Source organism: Saprolegnia parasitica (assembly GCF_000151545.1).
Source record: "Saprolegnia parasitica CBS 223.65 unplaced genomic scaffold supercont2.17, whole genome shotgun sequence".
Taxonomy (NCBI): Eukaryota; Oomycota; class Saprolegniomycetes; order Saprolegniales; family Saprolegniaceae; genus Saprolegnia; species Saprolegnia parasitica.
Genome location: NW_012156411.1, coordinates 254,456 through 278,664, shown reverse-complemented (window position 1 = coordinate 278,664; position 24,209 = coordinate 254,456). Strand labels below are relative to the sequence as shown.

The following is a 24,209-nucleotide window of genomic DNA, read 5'->3' as shown; positions in this document are numbered from 1 at the left end:
TAGCCTCATCTGTACGCTCAAGCGAACGTGGTATCGTTGCCCCGGTGGTGCCTTATTTTTCTTTTTTCATTAACCGTGCGAAACGCGTCACCGGCTGGGACGATTGAGGGCAATCGTTTGGACGTTACGTCACCGCCGCAGCTGTCTATTGGATCCAAACGAGCGATGCAGCGACCAGTTCAACTTGGAGCGCACTTTTCAATTTTGGTCTTCATGCGCTGTGTCTTTCGCGACTGCTCCGAGCCCGTGTTTCGCGACTCGTACAAATGCGCCTTTCACAAGAACCGCCACGTGTGCTCGGTCATGCATTGCGACAACCAAGTCTACGCGCGCAAGCTCTGCGTCAAGCACGGTGCTCGCAAGCGCTGCTCGTTCCCACAATGCCACGCCTTCACACAGGGCCATCCCATGTGCCATAAACACGAGTTCTGGCAGGCATCCCAGTCAGCAACCCACCACAACACGCGTGCGATGTCGACAGAATCCTCGACGTCGTACGCAAGAGAGATCGGTCTCGAAAACCTTGACGCGCTTGTTTTGGCGTGTACGCCCCATTGGATTGACGCGATTGACCTCGCGTGGCTCGAAGGAATGTGAGACTCGTTATGTACAGTGTCAATTTGATTGATGCACGAGTGATTTCTGATCCCAACGCGCCGTTTTTGGTTATGAAAGGGAGATTTCAACCAAGGGAATAAAACATCGATTCCCTTCAATTTTATAAGCACCGTCGTGGTTGGTGGTGTCTCACTTGGTGCTAGAGGCCGACAAAACGTCATCATCATCGCACATACAAAGCTAAGGCGTCGGCAAAAAGTTGAGCTGTGTCATCAGACGCGAAAATTGACCATAGGCACTCCAGCGCGTAACTCTCTGGTCTCCAACCCGCTACCTCCCACTGGTCAGCAGTCCAGCGACTTGTTGATTGCGCCACGAAGCATCGTACAAGGCAAAACGAGGCGTTCTCAGCACACGCACGCGCGAAGCTGGCGCCTTATTGTGGGATCCGCCGCACTCGTGATAGTCATGTCGAGTACCGAGCGGCGCGGCAAGCGATCGCACCTCGTTGCATCGGACCACACCTCAGAGGTGCAAAGCCCTTTGCGTACGAACCTGGCCACGAACGAGGTGGATCAATCCGAGTCGATTGAGCGTAGCGCAGAGAGTACAGGTATTGTGTTCACGCGAGATAGAGTGCTCGATGCATGCAGCCAAGTGCCGCAATGTACAAGAACGACGCCGCAACGCTGGCGAAGCGTCGATAGGAAAGTGATTGCGTATCAATTGAAGCGCACGCCGCAGCGCTAAGCATGCGGGCAGGACGGTTCAAAAGGATCATCAGCCTTCGCAAAAGAGGATTTCACTGTTTTTGCGGTAGAGAGCATCATACTTGGGGATCGAGCCCCCACCCAACATGGTACACATAGCCGATTTATTGTCTACTGCGGTTGAGCTCTGCGGCAGAGTGTGAGCTAGGCGCTGCACTGGGGTAGCGAGCCCACCCGCTTGCTTGGGACTCGTAGGAGTTTGTTGCGGCTCCAAGCAGCTTTACAGGCAGCCCACGTCAACTGAGTTTCGGTATAGTAGTGGGTGTACAGGTACTTATACCGGTATGCATACGTACCATGGTATCTCGAAACTCAATAATCCTCTTGGTGTGATATATATCACCTTTTGAAGAACCCAAGCGCCTCGCTACAGTACCTCGCAGTCGGCATCGATGGGATCTGAGTTGGCCATGACACTATTATAATAGAGCAGTGGTGGCCCGCACCACTGTTTTTCTCTTTCAAGATCGCTTTTCGCGTCACTGACGCGACGCAGGCACCACAGCGTTTCGTCAAACTATGCCAACCGATCGGCGCGTGAACCGACACGACGAGGTGACCAGATTGGTGAACCCAGCTCCGAGACGAGTGTGGCCTTTACGATGTTCTTGCACGAGCCCGTCTGATCGTTCTGCTTGATGTCCCACACTGGATCGCGTTCCAACCGTGCTCTTCTCGCCGTTGGCAAAAAACTTCACAATTCAATTCATCAAACATATCACGCATGCTGGCGCGTCCTTGGTCACGCATTTGCCGGGGGTTCTCGACCGTCATGGAAGGCGGTGGCGCCTACAACAAGGCCGGGCTCAATCAACTGAGCATCGTGCACCGCACCTCCGCCTTTCTCCAAGACAGCGTCAACCACCTTGCCGTAGCCAAGCAGCACGCGCCGCTGCTTCGTATCGCAGACCTCGGTGCGTCCCAAGGCCGCAACTCGGTCGAGCTTCTCGCTACGGTTCTCAAGCAGCTGCACGCGTCGTTGCCATCGCCTTTGTCGCGCGAGTATTTAGTCTACCACGAGGACCAGCCCGGCAACGATTTCGAGTCCCTCTTTCAGACACTCCATGGCCCAGCGTCGTACCTCGACCGCTTTCCCAACGTCTACGCCAGTGTCATCTCCAAGAGCTTTTACGAACGCGTGCTTCCGTCGGAATCGGTCGATCTAGCGCTCTCGTACGTCTCGCTGCAGTGGCTCTCAAAACTGCCAACGCCGCTACCGGGTCGTCACGTGACGATGTTTGTGCCGCACAAGGCACCGCCCGCGCTGGTGCATGAGTGGAAGACGGCGGCCCACAACGACTTGGTGCGGTTTCTGCAGCTGCGCGCCGTTGAGCTCAGCGACAACGGTGTGCTCTGCACCACAATGGTGTCCAAGACCCACAGTCCAACCGCCGAACTCTTGCACAAGGCGTTTGGCACCTGGGTCGTCGAGGCTGTCGCGAATGGCCTTGTGTCGCCTACTACCATGGAGGCTATGGGCTTGCCCCTCTATTTTCGCAGCGAGGATGAAGTGCGTGTGGCCACGGCGGACGTGCCCGAGCTGACGTTGACGGCGCTCGAGACGGTCTCGCTCGAGATGCCGTTTGAGGACGTGGCGGCGGTCGCCAACTTTTTCTCGGTCATTATGAAGTCCGCGCTGATGGCGCACTTGACGGACGACGAGCGGGCAAACATGGCATTGCACAACGCGCTGGAAGCGAGCTTGCTCCGTCATTTCGACGTCCTTGTCGACGTGCATGGCGTCATGCAGCCACTCTACAAGAGCGTGACGATCGACTACATCTATGCGGCCTGGACGCGTCGTAGCCGCAACTAGTCGCGATGTGACATGTGGCGTCTTGCTGCATTCCACATAACTCTGACACGCAATGACCCTTTGCTCCATCGATCTATCCATCGATCAATATATCTCTAAAATCAAACATTACGTGGAGTTGCTGTAAAGTGCCTCTATCTATCATTACATCTATGCCGCGATGGCAACGCATTTGTTTGTCGCGGTGCACACGCAACGCAGTCAGAAAGGATGGGGTCCGATGGGTCTGAACCTCACTTGGCGAGGTAGTATGTACACCTGACTCAACCTCCACTCGTTCACCTTTCCTTATCGGCGGGAATCACTCTTCTTGAAGGCATACTACTACCAAGGCCATAAAATAAAAGTATACTTATGGCCTTGCTAATACCTTGTAGCGGCATGGTATGGTGCTATTTTTCTGCACACCCGTACGCCGTACGTACACTCATGACCGCAGTCTTATGAGGACGATTGTCTCGGACGTATTTCGACGTGGATTGAAAGTCGACGAACTTGTCAGGCGGTGTATTACCGGGATTACCACTTTGGGTTTATTTTCTAGTATGTGGTCCGTCGTCAAGCTACTTGATCGACCAGCAGCGTCCGCGGTCGTGAGCCAGACCCGTGTTGCGGAGCTCCATTGAAAGTCGACTTATCAACAAGCATCAAGATGCATCAAGCACCAGCCACATCTTCATCTCGAGACAGAATACTCGACACGCCTTGGCGCCGTCACAAGTGTGTGCCTTGGGTTGTCGACGAGGTGGCATCGTCGCGACATAGGTATCAGAATCTCAAACCCAACAAGGGTACAAGGCCAGAACGAGACATCGCGAGAGTCGTTCGTTTACTGTATGCGCGTTACCACCACGCCGCCTTCTCCGGAACAATCAATTGCTGACGTACTTTCGCGAACGATATGTTGGTCCACATCGGCAACTGGATGCAACTCGGGCGCGTCCGACCTACCCAAGGAACGAGTTTGGTCTGGAAGTTCAAACATCTGTGTACGCCTCGTACCAGATGTAAAGGGCAGTAGTGCGTCGCTGACCGACTACACCTACGAGCTACTTGTTTGTATTACCCACTCAGCCACGGACCAGAAACAAGTCGAGCACGTCTCCGAGAAGGTGTTTCTCCGCCCCCGCTCTCGGCCCGATCCACGAGCTCGGCTGTCTGTATCAGTGATACGGTGATCAAATGTGAGAGCTGCATGCACGGATCATGCACCCAGGTGACGCATAGTACATGCTCTCATTTGTGTGGGGGGGGCCGCTTGAGCCGAGCGGTATGATTCCTGCTTCTGCCTCCCGAGGTCGCCGGTTCGATTCCTGACGCGCCGATTTTTCTATCCGGACTCCCCCCCATCCGGATACGAATGTCACTGAAGACGGTCACCGTAATAAGGCCACGCTCGGCAAGTGCCACAAGGAACACACGGAAGTAGCAAGATGAAAACGGCATATGCCGGTAACTCGTGCCTACCGGATATTAGGTTGGAGGTAGCACGACCCTAGAAATAGGACCCTTAATCCGTAAAATAACGAGAGGACTCATTTCAACAACAACATGCTCTCATTTGTGCCGCATGCCATGCCCTCGACCGACAAAAACCAATGCGTTCACAGCGTATAGCTCGTGCACTGGCGTTGATCCACGAAGAAGTTTGGGCTGGGCAACCGCTGCATCGCTTCTTATCAGAGCTGAAGTCAACAGCACCGTTTTGTGAGAGGCATATGGTTTCTCGACTAGTAGACTCACATACGCAGCTATCCGCTGGGCACTACAGCTCATCTTTGATTGACAACGTCACACGAATCCACTGATGGTCTGGGATACAGCGATAGCCGGAGGTACGTCGTCGCTTTCTGTTTCCACTAACCATGCGAAACGCGCCACCATCTGGGCACTCTAAGAGCCACAAGTTCCTAACCACATGGGTATCCGCGGCTCCAAACAAGCAATGCTGTTGACGTCTTCGTTTTCCATTTCCAATTTCGATCCTCATGCGCTGTGTCTTTCGCGACTGCTCTGAGCCCGTGTTTCGCGACTCGTACAAATGCGCCTTTCACAAGAACCGCCACGTGTGCTCGGTCATGGATTGCGACAACCAAGTCTACGCGCGCAAGCTCTGCGTCAAGCACGGTGCTCGCAAGCGCTGCTCGTTCCCCAAGTGCCACGCCTTCACGCAAGGCCACACTGTGTGCCCCAAACACCAATTCTGGCTAACATCAAGGTCAGACGCCCACAGTACTTGTGCAGGGACGTCGTACACACGCGAACTCGGTCTCGAGAACCTGGACGCGCTTGTCTTCGAGTGTACGCCGCAGTGGATCGACGCGATTGACCTCGCATGGCTCGAGCCCATTTAACAATATAGGGATCTTTAGTATGCACTATGAGAGATGATTCGTTGTTGTGTGCGACTTAGTAGTCGAGGCGAAGCAATGGGAATGAACAACGTATCGGGTTGATCATACAATCATGCCCCGGGGTACGTCGTCCTCTGGCCGCGAAGTGATCAGCTCTCTCGTAGCGAAAACACTTCTTCTGGTCCTGATGCACAGATGCAAACGATGAGCGAGCGAGTGAGCTCCGTGCTCGAGTGCGCTTCGTGATTCGACTATACGCGCGACTACGAAGGACCAGTGGTAACCGAATTCTAAGAATTCTTCTCTGATTGGTCAAATCGGTTTCAGCCAGCAAATCATAATCACTTTGCTGTTCGGCCTTTCTGGATGACCGAGCGACCGACGACGCGGGTGTGTCGAGACGTGACCGAAGGTCTGCTGCAGCCAGGCCTTCTTGAAGCCATCGCTCGCTTCATTGAGCGGTACGAAGACTCTACGAGCTACATTGATGCAATCCCAGCGTCTCTGCGGACCCGCGCGCTTACCGCTGTTCGCACGCTCCGAGATACAGCACCGACCAGCGTGTGACGTTCCAGTGGCCAAGCATTTGGCTGCATGAGCTTGCTGACTTATCGCCTGAGGCACTTGTGTCTCTGCGTGAGACGGTGTCCCTGCAACCCAAGATACGCACTGCGGACGCAATTCGCCTGCTCAGCCAATTCGTCGCTCTAGTGCGCGTGGTTGGCCCTGCGATTGGTGATCTCAATCTTGCGATCGATCTGGTAACGATACCGCTGCACGAAGGCAACGCGCTTGCCGACCTCGTGCTCAATGCGCAGCCTTGCCGTGCTCGTCACGAATGAGGCGATTGGCGAGCAGCTGGTGTATGACGCCCTGCTGTGTGCGACGGCGCTCCCTGCGGTGCAGACGCTGACCATTGATCTGAAGTCGATTGAGGCACCACTTCGACTTGGCTACCACTTGCGCGACTGGGTGCGCCGGCGACAACTCTCCACTTGTCCAACAAATCGCGCATGCCAATGGACCCCGCCATGGCGTTCTGCAGCGCTCTGCACGCAAGCTCGACACTTGTCGAGATCAAGCTCGCCAAAGTGAATGGCATTGATGGCTTCCTTGGGCGCCGCCTCCCGGCCAGCCTGCGCGAGCTGTACTTCGACCACGAGCTCCACGAATTTACAGACGACATCGATGACACGCCGACCGACGCCATACTCGCCGACTTGGCGCGCGCTCTGCAGCCCGCACGCCTTGATCATCTCAGCTACAACTACTTTGGCGAGCTCGCGGCGCAGTCGTGTCTGACACCGATGCTGTCGCGCCTCACGTCGCTGGAGCTTGTGGTAGCGCAGCTCGACGACGACCTGGTGCCTGCGTTTGTGGCGGGTCTGCGTAGCGTGGCGCGTTGAAGATACTCGTGGTCGTACCCAACAATATGTACGGGCAAGGCTTCACCGAGTGTACACAACGAAGAAAGTCCGATCATTTTATTTAGCATAGTTTTATCTATTGTAATAGACGACCCACTTCAACAACAACGGGCTAGGCTTCCGATCGGTACTCGAGACGTTGGATGTGGCCGACAACGTTTGAAGCCAAGTCGAAATGAGGTTGCATCCGGACTCATATCGGTTCGATACATGCTTTGCGCGTCACTAGGCACTCGGGAATTCTAATATATCCAACTGCGAGTTCAACTTTTAGTCTGCGAAAATGAAACTTGTAGAGTCTAGAGAAGCAGAAACGAGTTCGCATTCTCATGACAACAACGTGATCGGTGGCGACTTTGGGCTCTAAAAAAGATTGGTTTCTTCTACCTTGGCAGGAGGGTTCTGGCCTTTTTCCCGCCCACACATAACGTCCTTCGTGCCTCGAGAGGTTTTTCCATCGTGTCCCGTACTTTGATTGGCGGATGACTCGGTCGTCAGGAAGCCGGTGATGATTGCACGCATGACGTATGCCGTGCACGAAGCACTCGCCGACATCATTGTGACGTGGGCGTCAATTTTAACGGCACCTTCGAGCCGCTCTACAAGCACGTGTCCATGGACTACATTTACGCCTCGTTCCCCAGCGTCCTCGTGTCTCGACGCACGAGCGTGTCTGTTTTGTCATGTCATTCTGCGTTGGCTTCCTTCGACCGACGTCGTGTCGATATAAGTTCATGCAACTATTGTGGAAACATTGTCTGTGACATGTTTGTTCATGCAGTAGGACTAGAGACGCGACAAGGTGTCGTGAGGCACACGCCAGACATGACCATAGAAAACGCGCGGCCACACGCTTTTCGGCCGTTACATGGTCCATGACGTGGCAGCGTGCTACCGTCGGTATCTTGCGCCAGCGCCGATGAGTCGCCGGCTCTCCACCGTGTATCGCGACGAGGAAACGTCCCTACGGGAGCCTGCGTAAAGATATATTTTTAGGACTGAGTATATTGCATGCAATTATAAAGATAAGGTGGACTTTCTAAATGCGCTCGTAAGGGTTGGCATGTGCGTCATGTTGGCCCCTCGTCAAGCGAGGATAAACACATGGTCGTACTGGCCATGTACTGGTACAGTCTTTGAGTTGTCCCAGGAGAAATGGCTTGCATCACCAAGACACCGATCCGTCTCTCGCGGGTTGTCTTGGGTCACGAGGCCTTGTATCGCAGCCAAAGATCCGTTGGCGAGATGCAAGGAGGGGGTACCAGCCGCATACTACCCTTGTGTAGTTGGACCCCACGTCGGTCCGCACGCAGCGCTGCGTTTCCATGGACTTGGCACACTTCTGGGCGCTGATGTGTCACACAGCCGGATACCGGTATGTATTTCCGGGAAATATACGGTATAGCTATCCTCACGGTCGTACGCGTTTACTCGCCTCGTGGAGCTGCCTCTCGGTTGTTGCGACGATCAGCGTATTAATAGTACGCCCGTCACTTTGGAAAACGAAATCGACGGCCCATTTCAATGGCGCACAGACGTCCACGGTGCTCTCCAGCTCGACGACATCGGCAGTTGAGTTTCCCTGGAATGGAATCCTATCGAGTATGGTAAGGATTAGATCGAAACCTACTCCCTCTTGCACGTCAGTGCTCTCCTTCACATCGCCGGCATGTTCTGCGTCGTTGCACCGGCAGCGTGTGCGCCAGCGCGAGAAAGAATCGCCCGCGGTTGACAGCGCATCACTTCAACTTCACGCTATGTGCAACGTGCAGATGTCACGCTAGCTACCAACCGGTGGTAACCTACGTGAGTAACACTCGACCAAAACCAGATACAGTATTTGCAAAGCTGTTGACTCGATTGCCGCCTCGCGATTGACCTCCAGTGCTCTAATCCACGATGCCACTGCATGGGTACGAGATAACAGTCGACGTATTGTGCCTCTCTCGGAGACGATTCCAGTCCAAGCCGCTGGTTTTGCGATGGACAACGGACGCTGCACGACAAGCCATCATGTGCAATCTCCATGACAGAGTGTAACTGCCAGACCGTTGCGACCTGCGCCACGGCGTGACCAACCGTATGCATACGTCGCGGCCGCGCTCTCTCTGGCCTCTTACCTTGGTATCTTTGCTCTTTGATGTCTGTCTGGATCGCTGTGGGATGGTCGCACTCTTCAATTCGATACGTAGACCCACAATGGGACTCGACAGCGACGCGTGGCTATCGCTTCAGCTCACGCTGGACGGCGCTGTCCAGACACTCTTGCAGGCGTACACGAGCGGCCGCGACGAGCTCTGCAGCGGATACCGCTTTGCGAAAGCCAAGCATGGCCAGCACCTCTTTACACGCACGACATCCGCGTCGCCCTTCCTTGAGGTGCTCTCGATCGGCAACTCGGTCCGGTCGCTCGACGACGTTCTCGACCTCTGCTACGCCGCGACCTCGGAGGACCAGCGCATCCTAGAAGGCCTCGTGCACGGCGACAAGTACCTCGATGCGGCAGTCCTTGAGACAGTGTTCGCCGCGACAATCGACGACCCGTTTCGGTGGCTCGGCACCAAGACCAAGCAGATCTACATGACGGGCGGCTTTGAAAAGCGAGGCACGACGTTTGTCGAGTACTCGGGGTCGCTGACCGACGACCTCGGGCAGCGCGTGCTCTTCATCATGCGCGAGTCGATGCCTGGCGACCTCCCGCGCGACGTCATCGCGTACCGCCTCCAGTCCATCTCGCTCTTCGTCGAGAACGCGACCGGCCGTGTCCAGGACGTGCATTATAGTTTTGTGGACCCCCAGGGCAAGTTTCCCGCGTGGCTCTTCAACCAGCAGGTCGCGACGCACATGCCGGTGACGCACCGCATCTCGATGCTCGCGCAAAAGAAGCGACTCCTCCTCGCGGCCATGCATCAGCCCGTCGACTACGACGACCGGTACGTCTTGTGCATCGTTTCAGTGCGGCGACTCATGCGATGTAGCCGCACCCGCGCCTGTGGCTCGTGCGGTGATAAGCTCAGTGCTTTCATCACAAGCACGTGTGTCTGGCCTGTCATCATGTACGCAACAAAGCCATCATATATTGGATCGAACGCATCTCATCGCTGGACTAGGTCATGTGCCGACGATGCCATATCAAAGTTCCGCGAGCGCTTCCGCGCGGCGCGGTGGCCCAAGAGCCCTTTTGCAAAAGTGCTTTGTTGTCGCGAAAGACCCCAAGCTGCCCATGCACCACCTCGCGTGGATGGACGAAGATGCGATCTTGCACTCGGTGATTGCGCGGCGCCGCTTCTACTCCAACCAAGCGCACACGTCGAACGCGAACGGTGCGACGTTGTACGACGACAAGTGCCGTCGGTCGAGCGTCGGTGTCCGCAATAGCTCTATCACGACGACCGGGTCACTGGCCGATCTTCCAGAGGAGCCCGCCTTTGCGGAAATGGACGCGTGCATCCAGACGCAGCGCAACCTCGTCGAGCAAATTCGCCTCCGCCTCCAAGAACCCACGCTCGATTAGAGTCATACACCCTATTTAACGCACAAAAATAATACCTCTAAATTTTTACACATATTCAACCTCGCACGTGCGATTGTGTGGCCACGAGGAGGCTTCAACCGCCTGCTGCTGTATATCGATCATATGTCTCCGCATACCATACCAGTCCTACTGGCTGCCATGGACATGTCGATGTAAAGTAATATGGTTGCGCTCTGTCGATGCTATCTATACATAATCCAATGATGGCCCGCACTACCCTCGTTCTCGTGTCGGCGCGTCCCAGCCATCCATGTTCAGTAACTGTCAATCAGAAAGCGAAACCGTCAGTCCACCGCGTCCCGCGAAGATAGATGCGTGGTCTCTAGTAAAACGACGCTTTGGCACGCCAGGCGCGTGCTGTGCACAATGGCGTCCCGTGGTGGCCAATCCAGTGTTATTCAAGAGGAGAATCCTTGATGTCCTTGTTGAAGGCATACCGTGTGTGGGGCGGGGCGTGTGTTCTATCTATCGCCTCGACACTTAACAAAAAAAGACACGTTGTGATTACGACACGATTTACAAGTGCGCCGAGACGTACTCGGCGATGCGCTGCTCCATGTAGATGCGGTCTTCGAGGTGGCGCGGCGAGTGGCGTTCCTTGGGAAACAGCAGCAGATCATAGTGCTTGCGCGCCGAAATGAGCGCATTGATGAGACGCGCGGTATGGCGGAAGTGCACGTTTTCATCAATGAGGCCGTGGATCAAGAGCAGCTTCTGGTGCGGCTGCATGTGCTGCACGTAGTTCATGACGTTGCCGCGCGCGTACCCAGTCGGGTTGAGCTGCGGCGTCGACATGTACCGCTCCGTGTAGCACGTGTCGTAGCCGTCCCAGGACGTGACGGGCGCGCCGGCAATCGCGAGCTTGAACGTCTCGGGCGCCTTGACAAGCGAGATCGCGCTCATGTAGCCGCCGTAGCTCCAGCCCACCATGCCAACGCGACCGGCGATCGTCGTGCCATCGGCAATGCACTTGTGCACGCCGTCTTCTTGGTCCGAGATTTCGATCGTACCCATCGCATGCTTAATCGCGCCTTCAAACGCAACGCCGCGACGGAACGTGCCGCGGTTGTCGACCTTGAGGACGGCATAGCCCATCTGACGGAACATCTGCGCACGCATGTCGACCGTGACGTTCCATGCGTTCTGGACGCGCATCACGTGCGGACCGCCGTAGACGTTGACCATCGTCGGGTACGGGCCATGGCCGTAAATGCTCGCGTCGGGCTTGTAGATCGCACCATACAGCGTCGTCGTCTCGTCGCGCGTGCGAAAGCTAAAGAGGGTCGGCGCTTGGATGCGATCTGAGAGGAGCGTCAAGCGCGGGTCCGACGTCGTGTGGAGCGTGTGCACGGGCGTGAGCTCATTGCCGTTGACGAGGCGGTAGACAACGGCCGTCGGCGGCGTCATAAGGTTGCTGTACACATCCACCAGCGTCGTGCACGCACCGTCCATCGTGATCGAGTGGACGCCACCAATCGTCGTGATCTTGGTCGGCGGCGTCATCGGCTTGGAGAGCGAGGTCACGTACAAGTGGCGCTCGGTGGGCTCGTCGAGGTTGCCGGAAAAGTAGAGCCGGTCGTGCTCAAGGTCAATGCCCTCAATCGCCTCGACGTTGCCCTCGCCAAACGTGAGCTGGCCGACGACGCTGGCCGCGCCGTTGGCATACTCGTAGAGGTACAAATGCATGAAACCCGACCGCTCGGACGCCCAGAGAAAGGTAAACGCGCCATTGCCGCGGTGCTCGAGGTTGCGGAAGAGGTAATGCGCGTTGAGCCACACGTCCGAGTGCTCGGTGAGCAGCGTGGTGGCGACACCGGTCGTCGGGTGGAAGCGCAGAAAGGCCGCGTCGGTCTGGAGACGGTTGAGCGTCTGCACGCCGAGGCTGCCGTCGAGGAGCCAGTTGACGCGCGAAATGTAAAAGTCGTCGTCGTCGCCGGCAAAGTCCATCCAGATCGGCGATTGAAAGACATCGGGGGTGTCGAGGCGAAGCGGGAGCACGCCGAGGCGGCGCTTCGGGTTGGCCTCGCCCGCGAACGGGTACCGGTGGTCTTCCTGCGCGCCGTCGCCGACCTCCGGGCTGCCCGAGTGCATGATGCGGAACTGCGGAATGTGCGTGTCGTCAATCTCCTCGAACGCAAGGTGGGCCGAGTCGGGCGACCACCAAAAGCCGTGGAAGCGCGAGAGTTCTTCCTGCGTGACAAAGCACGCGAGGCCGTTGCTCTTGCCGCTCTCCCGGGCGCCGGTCGTGACCTGAATCGCTGTCGGCAGCGACCCGTCGGCGTTCGGCTCGGCCGCAAGCACGTAGAGCTCGCTTTCTTGGACAAACGCAATGTACTTGCCATCCGGCGAGTACTGCGGGTCGATCGCGCCGCCCTTCGCGCCCGTCGACGCCTTGTCAAAGAGCAAGACAAGCTCGGCGCCCGGGCGCTCCTGGAGGTACAAGTTGCCCTGCAGCGGGTACACGATGCGCGTCGAGTGCGGCGTCGGACACCAAAGGAACGACGTGATACCCGTGCCCATCTGGCGCTGACGCTCGCGGCGCAGCTTCTCTTCGAGCGAGAGATTGCTCTCCGTGTTGCCCGAGCCGGGCGGCCGCGCGACCAGCGACACCGCGAGCGAGCCCATGTCGAGGCCGTACAGCTGCTGCGTGAGCTCGTTGTTGGAGCTGTGGAGGTACGTGAGGAGGCGGCCGTTGGGGCTGAAGCCGAGGCGCGTCGGCGCGTTGCTGCCGGGCGTCGGCATGCGCGCCACGTCTTCGTGCGAGATGAGGTGCGCCATGGCGGAGGATTGCAAAGTGCCTCCGCCAGGTCCCTTCGCCCATCTTCATGAGCAATCACCCCGAGCCCTGCGGTCGCCTTTCGCCCAATGGCCTTGCCGCTCGCTTTAAATCCACCAATCCTGTACGATCATGCTGTTTTCTGCAATATGATTGGCTACAATCAGATATGTGCCTAAAACCGCCGCGAAGTGGTTTTTCAAGCCGCGCGCAACGTGACGTGGCGCCACCACAGCTGACTACCATCGACGGACCGCATAGATCGTAGAGGACGGCGCATGGGCGCACAAGAGAGAGGCTAAACGAGGTCGCTGATTAGGCTCGTTACGTTAAACGTGGGATCCATTCAGACGTTGCCCAACAGGAAGACAGCGGACGTCACGAAGACGCGGTTCTGATATGACCCACTGGTCGGGTTGCCGCTGGGACATGGCAGGTGGAACTTCAAGAGCAAGTCCACCTATCGCCCATTGGCGCGACGTGGCAGCCCACCAGCTTTCCATCATAGCGAGAGAGCGACGCTCTCTCGCTGAGCTCTCTATGCGAGAGCGCCAGCAGCTCCCATCTTGCTCTCCGTCCTTTCCCGACTGGCGACTTGGCCGCCTTTCGAAGAGTAGCTTTCTTCGAATGCCATCTTGACGACGACCCGTCTCCGGACATGACCAGGCCAGTCGCATGGCGGCGTGGATCGTGACGTCAACGTATCGATCGTCTGCCGACGTGCTAATAGTGCTTGGAGACTGGCAACGAGACGTCGCACGGGCGAGCGATCCCGTGGTATAATGTAGAGCGGCACCAATACCGGTAGGCCCCACTAATCTAGCAGGTAGCATCCCACCTGCGTTCGTCTATCATCGCGCCCATCCTCGCATGCCGTGCCATTGGCGGAAGCCGATCGCGCCGTGACGACAGAGTACGTTGGGTGGTCGCCGCGGAAAGGCGCAATCCGCCGAAGTACTTCCTGGCTCCACGCTGGTCCTGGCAATGAACGCAACCGAACCGTCTACCCATGGCGATGCGGATGCCTCGCTCCCTTGAGCCACGTACAACTCGTCCACACTCAATTCGAGAAGAAGACACGGGTTAAAGTTAGTAAAAGAAAGGCAAAGCGTCCTAGGCCGACTTGGCCTTGAGCACCGTCTCGGGCGACGACGCCTCCATCATCTTGGCCTTCTTCATCTCCCACGCATGAAGCGCGCGCTTGCGGTCCGAGACAAGGCCAAGCTTGGCACACGTGTCAATGAAGAGCTTGGTCGGGTTGTACTGCGACGCGACGCCGTACTCGCTGGCGGCGTAGTCGTACGGAAAGACGTGGTGCCAGTTGTGCCAGCCCTCGCCGATCGAGAGGACCGCGACGATCGCGTTCTCGGTCGGGTGGATCTTGGGGTCGTAAGGCGTTGCGCCATAAAAGTGGGCCGCCGAGTTGACGAGCCACGTGCAGTGGAGGATGAAGACGTAGCGGAAGAAGCCGGCGACAAGAAGACCGTTGGCCCAGTGCTCGCCCCAAAAGTACGAGCAGACGAGCATTGGAAAGATGAAGCTCATAAAGAGGTTGCCCCACGGGTTGAGCGACTTCTGAAGGCGCACGACCCAGTCTTCGAGGAGATCGTCGCAGTTGATCTTGTTGCCAGCCTCGATCACCTTCGGGTCCTTCTTGACGAGGAGCCAGCCAATGTGGGCGAAAAACATGCCGCGCTTGGCGTTGTGCGGGTCGGCCTCGGTCTCCGAGTACTTGTGGTGCACGCGGTGGTCACGGCTCCAGTGGTAGATCGTGCCTTGGTTCGCGACCGAGTTGCAGAGCATGAGGAAGAAGCGCACGATGCCATGGGCCTTGTAGCTCTTGTGGGCCCAGAGACGGTGGACGCCGCCGGTAATGCCGAGACCCGAGAACTGCGAGAGGATGAACGTAAAGAGCAGGGTTTGCCACGAGCACGAGCCAATGTAGCCGAGTGCGAGAACGGCGAGCGCATGGCAGTAGCCGAGGTAGATGACCATCGGCCAGTTGGCGTTCTTGTAGTGCTCTGCCCACGCGACCATCTTGAGCTCCAGTGGAGGATTGGGAAATGGGCTCTACGTTCTTAGCGTCAAGGCGACGTTGGCCACCCGGTTTTATACTCGCTCGAAGATCGCTGAGGGTGGCAAAATTCGATCGTGATGCAGCTTTTCGCCGCTTTTGATTGGCGCGTACAACGGTCGCGCGTTCTGATTGGCCGATGCAAAGGACGCCACCGCGGCGGCGGGTGATGTCACCCGAGCGCTTGCAAAGGGGCATGACGACGTCGTGCCAGCCAATCACATGGCTGCAATCTGGTTTGTTTTGGCCAATCATCGTGTAAAAAGGCTGGCGGATACAAATTCCGAGAGATTTTTATACTACGATACGAGCTGCGACAAGCCTCGCCTTCTCCCACCGCGACTGCAGCCGGCGACGACGGCGACACGATCGTTGGCTTCGAGGTCATCGATCGGCAGATCCGATAGGTTCAGGTACGTCCATAGCGTGCCTTTTAGGTCCATGGACGTCATGGATCGTCGACGACACTCCGTGGCGAGTGATTTGCAAGGACGTGAAGGAAGTCCATCGAAGCCCCTCCGTCGTCGTCGCTTCGATGCAGCGAGGTGGAAGAAGCCGGAAGTCGAGCAGATGCTTTCGTCGTTGATGTCTCCGTACCGTTACGTCCGACGTGGCAACCGTGCGCAGTGACGTGGCACGACGAGATTCATTCCTGTGATTACCACAATGTCGGTCGTCAAAGCGACAACGGCAAACTCGATGGTATTCCTATCTGGAGGACCACGTCAGTGCGGGTCATGGGCTGCATCATCATGCGGGAAGCGAGCGCTGGCAAGACCAAGCTCAACAAAAGGCTAGTTCAAGCACTGACAAGAAATGGCGTCGTTGACGACGGATGGTGGCAGCTCTGAGGTGGTCCTTATGAGACATCGTTCTTGTTGGTTCAGAGAGCCATTCGTACCGTTGTTGAGATGAATGTCGGAGCGAAAACGCAAAACCAGCAAAAATGGACACCTGCAGCAAAGCCCACATCACTCACAACTCGTTGCTGGCATGCCGGTCAAGGGACACGCTCTGTGCGCAGTCGTACGTGCGAGGGATGCAACGTGCACATACTACTCGACAAGAAATATGGCCGATTGTCGTTCATCATGAACATGGCGACGAGCAGCTAGCAGCGTACAGTCAGCGGGCACAATAAGATTGAAAAAGCAAGAAATCAGCACAAAGTTGATGAAAATGCATCATTTCTACTGCGGAAATCACTTATTCGCACTCGCCCGACATCCTCTTTTGCCTCGTCGTCCACAAGCACCTGCGCCATGACTTCTACCACGCTGGTCGTGATCATGTCCATGGCATGCGTCCGCGTCGACTTGACCGTGCATGGCCACCATGTACGCCACCGCCATGGCCGCGACGGTGGCCGTCACACCAAGTGCGCCTTGTGCTGTCGCTTCTTCGCTTTGAACACAATCACCGTCACCACCTCGGACGACCAACAAGAAGAGGACGGCGCGGTCGGGCCGTCCTCCAACGGCCAATGCATGCGACAACGCGCAGTCAGACGTCTTGAGTCTCCACGAACATGCATCATGTCGAGCGGTTTATCTGGCACTTGCCCGACGAGAGGTGTAGCTCGGAATCCCAGGCACGCCGACGCTTTGGCGCCACAACCAAGCCACGCGCCGTCTGCCGACTTGCGCAGGCAGACATCGTCAACGATAGAAACAGGTCATTTCAGGCAATAGAATCCCTTCATGGACGAAAACATTACATGTAGAAGGTACGAGCTCACAAGGAGGCCGGGGCCGTGTAGATCGCGTCCAGCTCTTCCTTTGTAAAGAGCGCGCATTGGAACCGGTGCTGCGCAATCTCGAGGAAGAGGCGGACAGTGAGCGGGAGCGCGTCGTCGTTAAAGTCAAACGTGTCGCTGTGGCAGTTGCGGTTCTGTGCGCCGTCCACGTCGTGCAGCGGCTTGGTGCCGACAAAGTAAAAGGCTCCGGGAATTTTCTGCAAGTAGTACGAAAAATCCTCCGAGCCCGAGACCGGGAGCCCCGTCGACGTGACACGCGCGGCGCCAACCTAATCCATACATGACATTCTTGTGTCCATCTCGCAACAGACAAGTTGTACAATGTCGGAGGCCACCTCCACCACCACGTCGGTCTGCGCCGCATGGTTCATCGTGACCGGGTACCCGTCGTCAAAAGCAATCTCGCCCGTGACATCGTGAGCCGCCGCAACGTGCGTCACGATGCTACGCATGCGCGCGTGCACGACCGTCGCAACGTCCGGGTTGAAGTCGCGGAGGGTACCCGAGAGCCGCACGCTGGACGGAATGACGTTGTCGGCCTCACCGCCGTGCACTTGAGTGATCGACACGATCGCGTTCTCTTGCGCCGGGAGGCTCCGGCTCACGATCGACTGCATCGCGACGATGACGTGGCCCGCGGCAACGACCGGGTCGGTCGTGTGGTGGGGCGCCGACCCGTGGCCGCCGGGCCCTCGCAGCGTGATCTCAAACCGGCACGAGTGCGCAAGGAGCGCGCCTGGCTTGGTCGCCACCATGCCAAGGGGAACGGGCCGTTATGGTACCCGTACACCTCGTCGACGCCGTCCAAGCACCCGTCTTCAATCATCTTGACCGCGCCTAATGCATCGGCATTGAAGGAAGCTACGATGTCGACGACGAAGAAAAGTTGACGTACCAAACCCGCCTTCTTCGGCCGGCTGGAAGAGGAGACGCACGCACGTGTTTAGCGGCAGCGAGAGGCGGGCGCGCTGCATGAAGATCGCAAATCCCACGAGCGACGCCATGTGGCCGTCGTGGCCGCACATGTGTGCCGCACCGGCATGCACAGAGGCGTACGGCAGGTGCGGGTTCTGCTCGGTCATCGGCAACGCGTCCATGTCCCCGCGAAAGGCCACGCAGCGGAGGCTGCCGTCGGTGGCGCCGTCGTCGGACGTCGGGCCAAAGATGTTGACAACGAGCCCTACGCCGACGAGATACGACGTCGATTCATGGCATGCGGTAGGGATGTACCGGTCGTCGCGCACACGTGGATGTTGTCGGCGGGAATTTGCGCGTGTGTGAGCAGGTAGTCTTTGATCGTCGCCTGTGTCGCGACCTCCTGCCATGTCACTTCGGCGTGCTGGTGAAAGTGGCGGCGCAGCTGCGTGAGCTGGTCGAAAAACTCGGCGGTAAATGCGGGCGTCACGGGCGTCGGGACCACCATCTTTGAGTCGTCGTTGTTTTGGGTCGTTGGGATATTGGACAATGAGCAAACGACGCTAGTACTCGTCCTTGCCCCAGGCTCGGACTCATCCTTCTTCTTTGTTGGATCGGAATTATCACGCGCAACTTGGTGGCGAGGTCTTACCCATGGTGTGATTGGCTCAAATTTGGCATCTGGCGCCAATCAGATGCCGGGCGCCTAGAAAGTGCAACATGACGGTGATCACGGCGGGATGGGTTCACGCTTGGCTCGTGCATCATCACGGCTTGTGCAAGACGACCAGCGATGCGAATCAATTACCTCTCGTGTGCTTCAGCACTAGAAGGCGAACTGGAGAAGAGCAGCCATACACGCAGAAAGCAATATACAAGCGCGTCCATGGTAGTCAATCGAGCCGGAGCTTTGAAAGAACCCCACGCGCACTGGGTCTCGAGTCCCGACTCACCTTTCCATACAACGCAGATACAAACTCCACGGCGATCTCGACGCCTCGGAGGGTACGAAAGCTGATCATCAAGAGCATGATTTGGTATTGCAATTCCTACTGTCATGTATACAGGGCCGAGCCATGCGTGCCAAGTTCATGTCTTTGATCTTGATTCTGGCGCCGATCGCACTGCATCTGCAGCTACAAAGGTCTTGCGGACGACTGCTTCGTGACTGTTGGCGTTGCGCTCATGGCCAGAGGGTACGCGACGCAACCAAACGAGGGCTGCGTGCTCACAATCGTGCAGACAACGAGCGAGTTGAGCACACACGACCGCGTCGTAGCGGTCCAGCTCGGAATCCCAGGTGCGCAGTTGGCCGAGGCTTTGGCGCCTGGCCGTGGGCATGCGCCATCGGCCGACTTGCCGCCGCAGACGCGTCCCGTGATGCAGTAGGTGGCATCGCCGAGGACACTCACGCTTGTGCATACAGTGGTGTTGGCGCCAATGGCAGCCATGCTCAGAAACAGGATACCTCGTCGCACAGCCATGGCGCGGTGAAGGCCCTTGACACGAACAAGACTAGTCAATGCTTCACGCTCGTTACGGGTGATGGTTATTGACGGCTCTGCGAGTGCGTTGAAGGAATCAATGGCGCTTTGGGCCAAGACGAGACGCTCGACCTCGCCATGTACCGTCGCATCTCGCAAAGACGTTATCCATTGTTCGTGCGAAGCCAAGCAGCTATTTGCACGCGATGCCTATGTGTGAGTCGTAGAGGTGCAACGTCGTCGCAGGAAGCTACTTGGAAGCTTGCTGAGCATGCTCCGTCTCCTGAAACGAGAAGCGTGCGGCGCTTTCCTCGGCCGCCGAGACCCGTGCTCGTTCAGAGGCGCATTCGCCGGGTCCCAGAGATGGACATGGCGTCCGTTCCCCAAACGATCCTTGTTTCGGGCGACTATAAATCGATCTTCTTTGCCTCGCAAGAACCACATCTCTCATTTCCAAACGCGCAAACACCCACTGCCAAACGAAATGGCTGCCACATCCTGCTGTCTCGTCGCGACCGCCGAGATGGCCAACACCGCCTGTGTCGAAGCCAGCGTCCAAGGCGACTGCATCTATGGCCTTGATGTCTGCGGCAGATGGCGCGTGGCTTGGTTGTGGCAAGGGTATATAAAGCGTCGGCGTGCCTGGCATCCCGAGCTCCACCTTCCGTCGTCCAGTTGATCCGCTCGATGCATGTTCGTGCTGCCTAGTGTGACTCTGTCGTCGAGTCGATCAACTGCCCTGGACTCCCAGGTGCTCACTCTGTCGTTTTGAGGGCGAGCCGACTCGGTGCAGGGGTACACAATGGTGTACCGCTGACTCGGTGGCCGACTGGTATACGATAAGGTTAGATAGATAGATAGATAGATAGATAGATAGATAGATAGATAGATAGATAGATAGATCCTCCCCACAGCCAACGCCACGACCCATTCAAGTGACAAAAAAGTGATATCTATCTCAGTTATACTCGCAGTGTAGACCACGCGTACGACGATTCGGCAGGAGGCGCTTAGTTGTCCGAGATGTTGAGGAGACCGCGGCCGTTGTTGATCGACTTGAAGAAGTCGCCGAAGACGAGCGAGATGATGGCCATGAGCTTCATCAAGATGTTGAGCGCCGGGCCCGACGTGTCCTTGAGCGGATCGCCGACCGTGTCGCCAATGACGGCCGCCTTGTGGATGGCCGAGCCCTTGCCCTGGACAATGAGCTTGCCGTCCTTGTCCTCGATCGAGACGCAGCCCTTCTCCACGTACTTCTTGGCGTTGTCCCACGCGCCGCCCGTGTTGGACTGCGAGATGGCGAGCTGGACGCCCGAGGTGAGCGCGCCGACAAGGAGGCCCGAGACCGCGCGCGTGCCAAAGAAGGTACCGGCAATGATGGGCGAGAGGATGACGAGGAGACCCGGCGGGATCATCTCGCGGAGCGAGGCATCCGTCGAGATCTTGATGCAGCGGGCGTGGTCCGGGGGGCCGTGGCCGGGGAGGCCCTCGAGGAGACCCGGGATCGTGGCAAACTGGTGCTTGACTTCCTTGACCATCTCCATGGCAGCGACACCGACCGACTTCATCGTCATGGCCGTGAACCAGTACGGGAGCATGGCGCCCATGAAGAGGCCGGCAAACGTAATGGGCGACAAAATGTTGATCGAGGTTTCCTCAATGCGCGTGACGAAGCCGCCAAAGAGGGCGAGCGAGACGAGCGCGGCCGAACCGATGGCGAAGCCCTTGCCGATGGCAGCGGTCGTGTTGCCGGCAGCGTCCAGCGCGTCCGTCTTGTCGCGGACCTCGGCGGGGAGCTCGGCCATCTCGGCAATGCCACCGGCGTTGTCGCAGATGGGACCGTAGACGTCAATGGCGAGGCAGGTCGCGAGCGTGCCGAGGAAACCAAGGGCGGCGAGGGCGACACCGTACATGCCGGCGGCCGAGAAGCCAACGTACACGGCGATCGAGATGATCGTGATCGGGATGATGGCCGACTTATAGCCGAGGGCAAGGCCGTAAATGATGTTGGTGGCCGCGCCGGTTTCGCACGACTGGGCAACCTCACGCACGGGCGTGTACGAGTGCGACGTAAAGTACTCCGTGACAAAGCCGACGATGCAGCCGCCCCAGAGGCCGACAGCGACGCAGCCAAAGGCCGTGTAGGGCGTGGCCTCGTACGAGACGGCGCCGGCAATGACAAACTTGGCGGGGAGGACAGCGTTGGCGAGCGGCGCAATGAGGAGCGTCATGAGCGTCGTGGCGACAAAGAGCTGGATCTTGAGCACGCGCTCGACGTCGGCCTCCTTCTTGACGGGCCAGACGTTGGTGGCAAGGAACGAGGTGGCAGCCGAGACAAAGATGCCGACGGCCGTGATCTCAAGCGGGAAGAGCGTCGCGGCCCAGCCAGCCTTGATGATGGCCGACGACTGCGTCGAGATGACAAGCGCAGCGCACGTCGCCTCGGCGAGCGAGCCGAAGAGATCCGAGCCCATACCGGCGACATCACCGACGTTGTCACCGACGTTGTCGGCAATCGTGGCAGGGTTGCGCGGGTCGTCCTCCGGGATGTTCTCGACGACCTTGCCGGCAAGATCAGCGCCGACATCGGCCGCCTTGGTGTAGATACCACCGCCGACACGGCCAAAGAGGGCAATCGACGAGCCGCCGAGACCGTAGCCGGCGACGGCTTCGAAGAGGCGCTTGGCGTCCGTGGCGAGCGGGTAGACCGTCTCGAAGGCCATGATGAGCACGAAGAGCACAATGAGCGCGAGCGACGTGAGCGCGTAGCCCATGACACCACCGGCGCGGAAGGCCGTGTTGAACGACTCGCGCCAGCCGTCGGCACCCTCCTTCATGGCCGAGACCGTCGTGCGGGCGTTCGAGTAGACAGCGACCATCATGCCAATGTAGCCGGCGACGATCGAGGTGAGGCCACCGACGGCGAAGGCGGTCGCGGTCAAGGCACCGACCGTCCAGTCGAACGCCTGGTCGGGCTTGTTGACATACGAGGTGAGGACGAGGACGACGACGCCAAAGACGACGATGAAGCCAAAGCAGAGCGTGTACTCGGCGAGGAGGAAGGCCTTGGCACCCTGCTGGATGGCCGTGTAGATCTCAAAGAGACGGTCGGCGGTCTGGCCGCGCGACTCCTGCGAGAGAAGCTCGTACGTCTCGCCACGGCGCGTGACCTGGATCTTGGACACTTGCCAGAAGAGGAAGCCCGCAAAGAGGAGACCAAAGACGCACGCGCCGATGATGAGGCCAAAGGCCGTGGCGTCCGAGGCGCCGGCGGCGACAACCGCGGCCACCTTGGCAGTCGCGTTGGCAACCATTTCGACCTTGTTGATACGAAGCAAAACGGAAATGGCAACGTCGGCCAGATTGCACTTGAAGCGTGCCACGTATACTGAAACCAAATCAACTCGCGGATCGCAAATCCCAGTTTTTCTCAACTGGCGAATCTTATTGCTAGGGCGTTCCGTATACGACATACAAACCACAAGCTTAATGGCTGTCGCGCCCGGCGGCGAGGAAGTAGGTCTGGGGTTGCCAAATATCCATTGTGAGAGGTTGAGAGGCCGCCGCGGCGCGTCGGCGCCTGTCGTTGGCGAAGCCTCCCACTGTGCGGCGCGCGCGTATCAAGTGCGAGAGGTTTTCAGGTGAATTTGGGGACAAAAATCGGCGCGGTCGTTTCTGTGCGGCCGCCAGCTGGCCACGCGCGTGGCTTGTTATTGGCGAAGTGATCGGACGGGCTTCAACGTGGGCTCGCGACCAGCCATTGCGCGCGATCAAGTTGTCTGGCCCGACGCGTTCTTCTCTCTGGCAATAGATTCTGGTTTCGAATGGCGCGCTTGACGAGATTGCACTTTCTACGCGTCGAGCGACCGGCGCCGCGGAACAAGAAGATCGCGCACATGGCGGCGGCACCTTTTGGGTGATTTTCAAGCGTGGGGTCAGATTGGCTCCGTGGGTGAAGCCGGCCGTCGCATTTCGACTTGGCCGTGAAAACATCCGGAGCCGGGACCTCGACGTTCGACATCCAACGTCCGATTGGCCACACCGCCCAGAATGTGAGATGACGTCGGTCCTTCATCCTTCGATCATTCGAGAATTGGCGCCGACAGCGAGGATGGGCAGTCTGGAGGACTTGGATATGTACGCAGCACGCATCGTCGTACCGTGTACTTTACGTCGTCGAGTCGACGGACGATGGCGGCGGCAGCGCTAGATCCATGACCGTTCGCCGCACATGGGATGTGGAAAAGGCGACGCGCCAGCTGGCGCAGCCGGATGACGCCGCAGGATGTGCCATGGGCGGCCGACGTGCGCCGCCCGCCGGGTTTGTTGCAACGCGTGCACCCGAGGCGGTCGCCATCGCAAGCGAAGCCGTGCAAGCAGGCAGGCAGAGGCAGACGCGCGACGAGGCATCGCACAGGGACTCAGATCTGAAAAGGAACTTCCGACGTGATCCGTGGACGTCGGTGCATATAAACGCTCGGCGTGAACCCACGATCGTGTGGACCAGTGGTGGTGGACCGATCGCACGGCCTGACGTTGTCGTGTCGTGCTCGTTGGTTCTTTCGGGTGTGCGCTCCAGTGGCCACGTCAGAAGCGTCCTCCAACTTCCATGGATCCTTCTTCGCCGATCGCGGCCGCCCCAGGATGCGCATAGACACTGCAACGTCCTTGCATTGAAAAACGGCCAACTCAAAGGGCAATCAGGTTGAGATTGAGACGCCACGCTTAGTGTCACGCAGAGAGG

The 24,209-nt window shown here is 57.9% G+C and overlaps 9 protein-coding genes across 9 annotated transcripts; 4 read left to right on the top strand and 5 right to left on the bottom strand.

Annotated features, from left to right (window-relative positions):
- Window positions 1-2,100: 2,100 nt before the first annotated feature.
- SPRG_05576 (hypothetical protein) lies at window positions 2,101-3,242 on the top strand (the record flags this gene model as incomplete). The annotated part of the gene is made up of 1 exon (XM_012344293.1): window positions 2,101-3,242. The coding sequence occupies one exon, from the start codon at window positions 2,101-2,103 to the stop codon at window positions 3,142-3,144; it is 1,044 nt and encodes a 347-aa protein (XP_012199683.1). The 3' UTR covers window positions 3,145-3,242.
- Window positions 3,243-5,132: 1,890 nt separating this feature from the next.
- SPRG_05575 (hypothetical protein) lies at window positions 5,133-5,498 on the top strand (the record flags this gene model as incomplete). Its single annotated transcript, XM_012344292.1, has 1 exon — window positions 5,133-5,498. The coding sequence occupies one exon, from the start codon at window positions 5,133-5,135 to the stop codon at window positions 5,496-5,498; it is 366 nt and encodes a 121-aa protein (XP_012199682.1).
- Window positions 5,499-6,529: 1,031 nt separating this feature from the next.
- SPRG_05574 (hypothetical protein) lies at window positions 6,530-6,904 on the top strand (the record flags this gene model as incomplete). The annotated part of the gene is made up of 1 exon (XM_012344291.1): window positions 6,530-6,904. One exon carries the CDS (start codon window positions 6,530-6,532, stop codon window positions 6,902-6,904), a length of 375 nt encoding a protein of 124 aa, XP_012199681.1.
- Window positions 6,905-9,118: 2,214 nt separating this feature from the next.
- SPRG_05573 (hypothetical protein) lies at window positions 9,119-10,487 on the top strand. Its single transcript, XM_012344290.1, has 3 exons — window positions 9,119-9,858; window positions 9,904-9,981; window positions 10,100-10,487. Exons 1-3 carry the CDS (start codon window positions 9,125-9,127, stop codon window positions 10,437-10,439), a joined length of 1,152 nt encoding a protein of 383 aa, XP_012199680.1. The 5' UTR covers window positions 9,119-9,124; the 3' UTR covers window positions 10,440-10,487.
- A 467-nt stretch (window positions 10,488-10,954) lies between these two features.
- SPRG_05572 (hypothetical protein) lies at window positions 10,955-13,316 on the bottom strand. Its single transcript, XM_012344289.1, has one exon. It carries the CDS (start codon window positions 13,236-13,238, stop codon window positions 10,977-10,979), a length of 2,262 nt encoding a protein of 753 aa, XP_012199679.1. The 5' UTR covers window positions 13,239-13,316; the 3' UTR covers window positions 10,955-10,976.
- Window positions 13,317-14,300: 984 nt separating this feature from the next.
- SPRG_05571 (hypothetical protein) lies at window positions 14,301-15,331 on the bottom strand. Its single transcript, XM_012344288.1, has one exon. The coding sequence runs from the start codon at window positions 15,271-15,273 to the stop codon at window positions 14,350-14,352; it is 924 nt and encodes a 307-aa protein (XP_012199678.1). The 5' UTR covers window positions 15,274-15,331; the 3' UTR covers window positions 14,301-14,349.
- A 1,713-nt stretch (window positions 15,332-17,044) lies between these two features.
- On the bottom strand, window positions 17,045-18,489 carry SPRG_05570 (hypothetical protein; the record flags this gene model as incomplete). Its single annotated transcript, XM_012344287.1, has 5 exons — window positions 17,045-17,335; window positions 17,387-17,806; window positions 17,857-17,903; window positions 17,962-18,246; window positions 18,297-18,489. 5 exons carry the CDS (start codon window positions 18,487-18,489, stop codon window positions 17,045-17,047), a joined length of 1,236 nt encoding a protein of 411 aa, XP_012199677.1.
- A 628-nt stretch (window positions 18,490-19,117) lies between these two features.
- Window positions 19,118-19,432, bottom strand: SPRG_05569 (hypothetical protein; the record flags this gene model as incomplete). Its single annotated transcript, XM_012344286.1, has 1 exon — window positions 19,118-19,432. The coding sequence occupies one exon, from the start codon at window positions 19,430-19,432 to the stop codon at window positions 19,118-19,120; it is 315 nt and encodes a 104-aa protein (XP_012199676.1).
- Window positions 19,433-20,340: 908 nt separating this feature from the next.
- On the bottom strand, window positions 20,341-22,849 carry SPRG_05568 (V-type H(+)-translocating pyrophosphatase). Its single transcript, XM_012344285.1, has one exon. The coding sequence runs from the start codon at window positions 22,777-22,779 to the stop codon at window positions 20,476-20,478; it is 2,304 nt and encodes a 767-aa protein (XP_012199675.1). The 5' UTR covers window positions 22,780-22,849; the 3' UTR covers window positions 20,341-20,475.
- Between the last annotated feature and the right edge of the window lie 1,360 nt (window positions 22,850-24,209).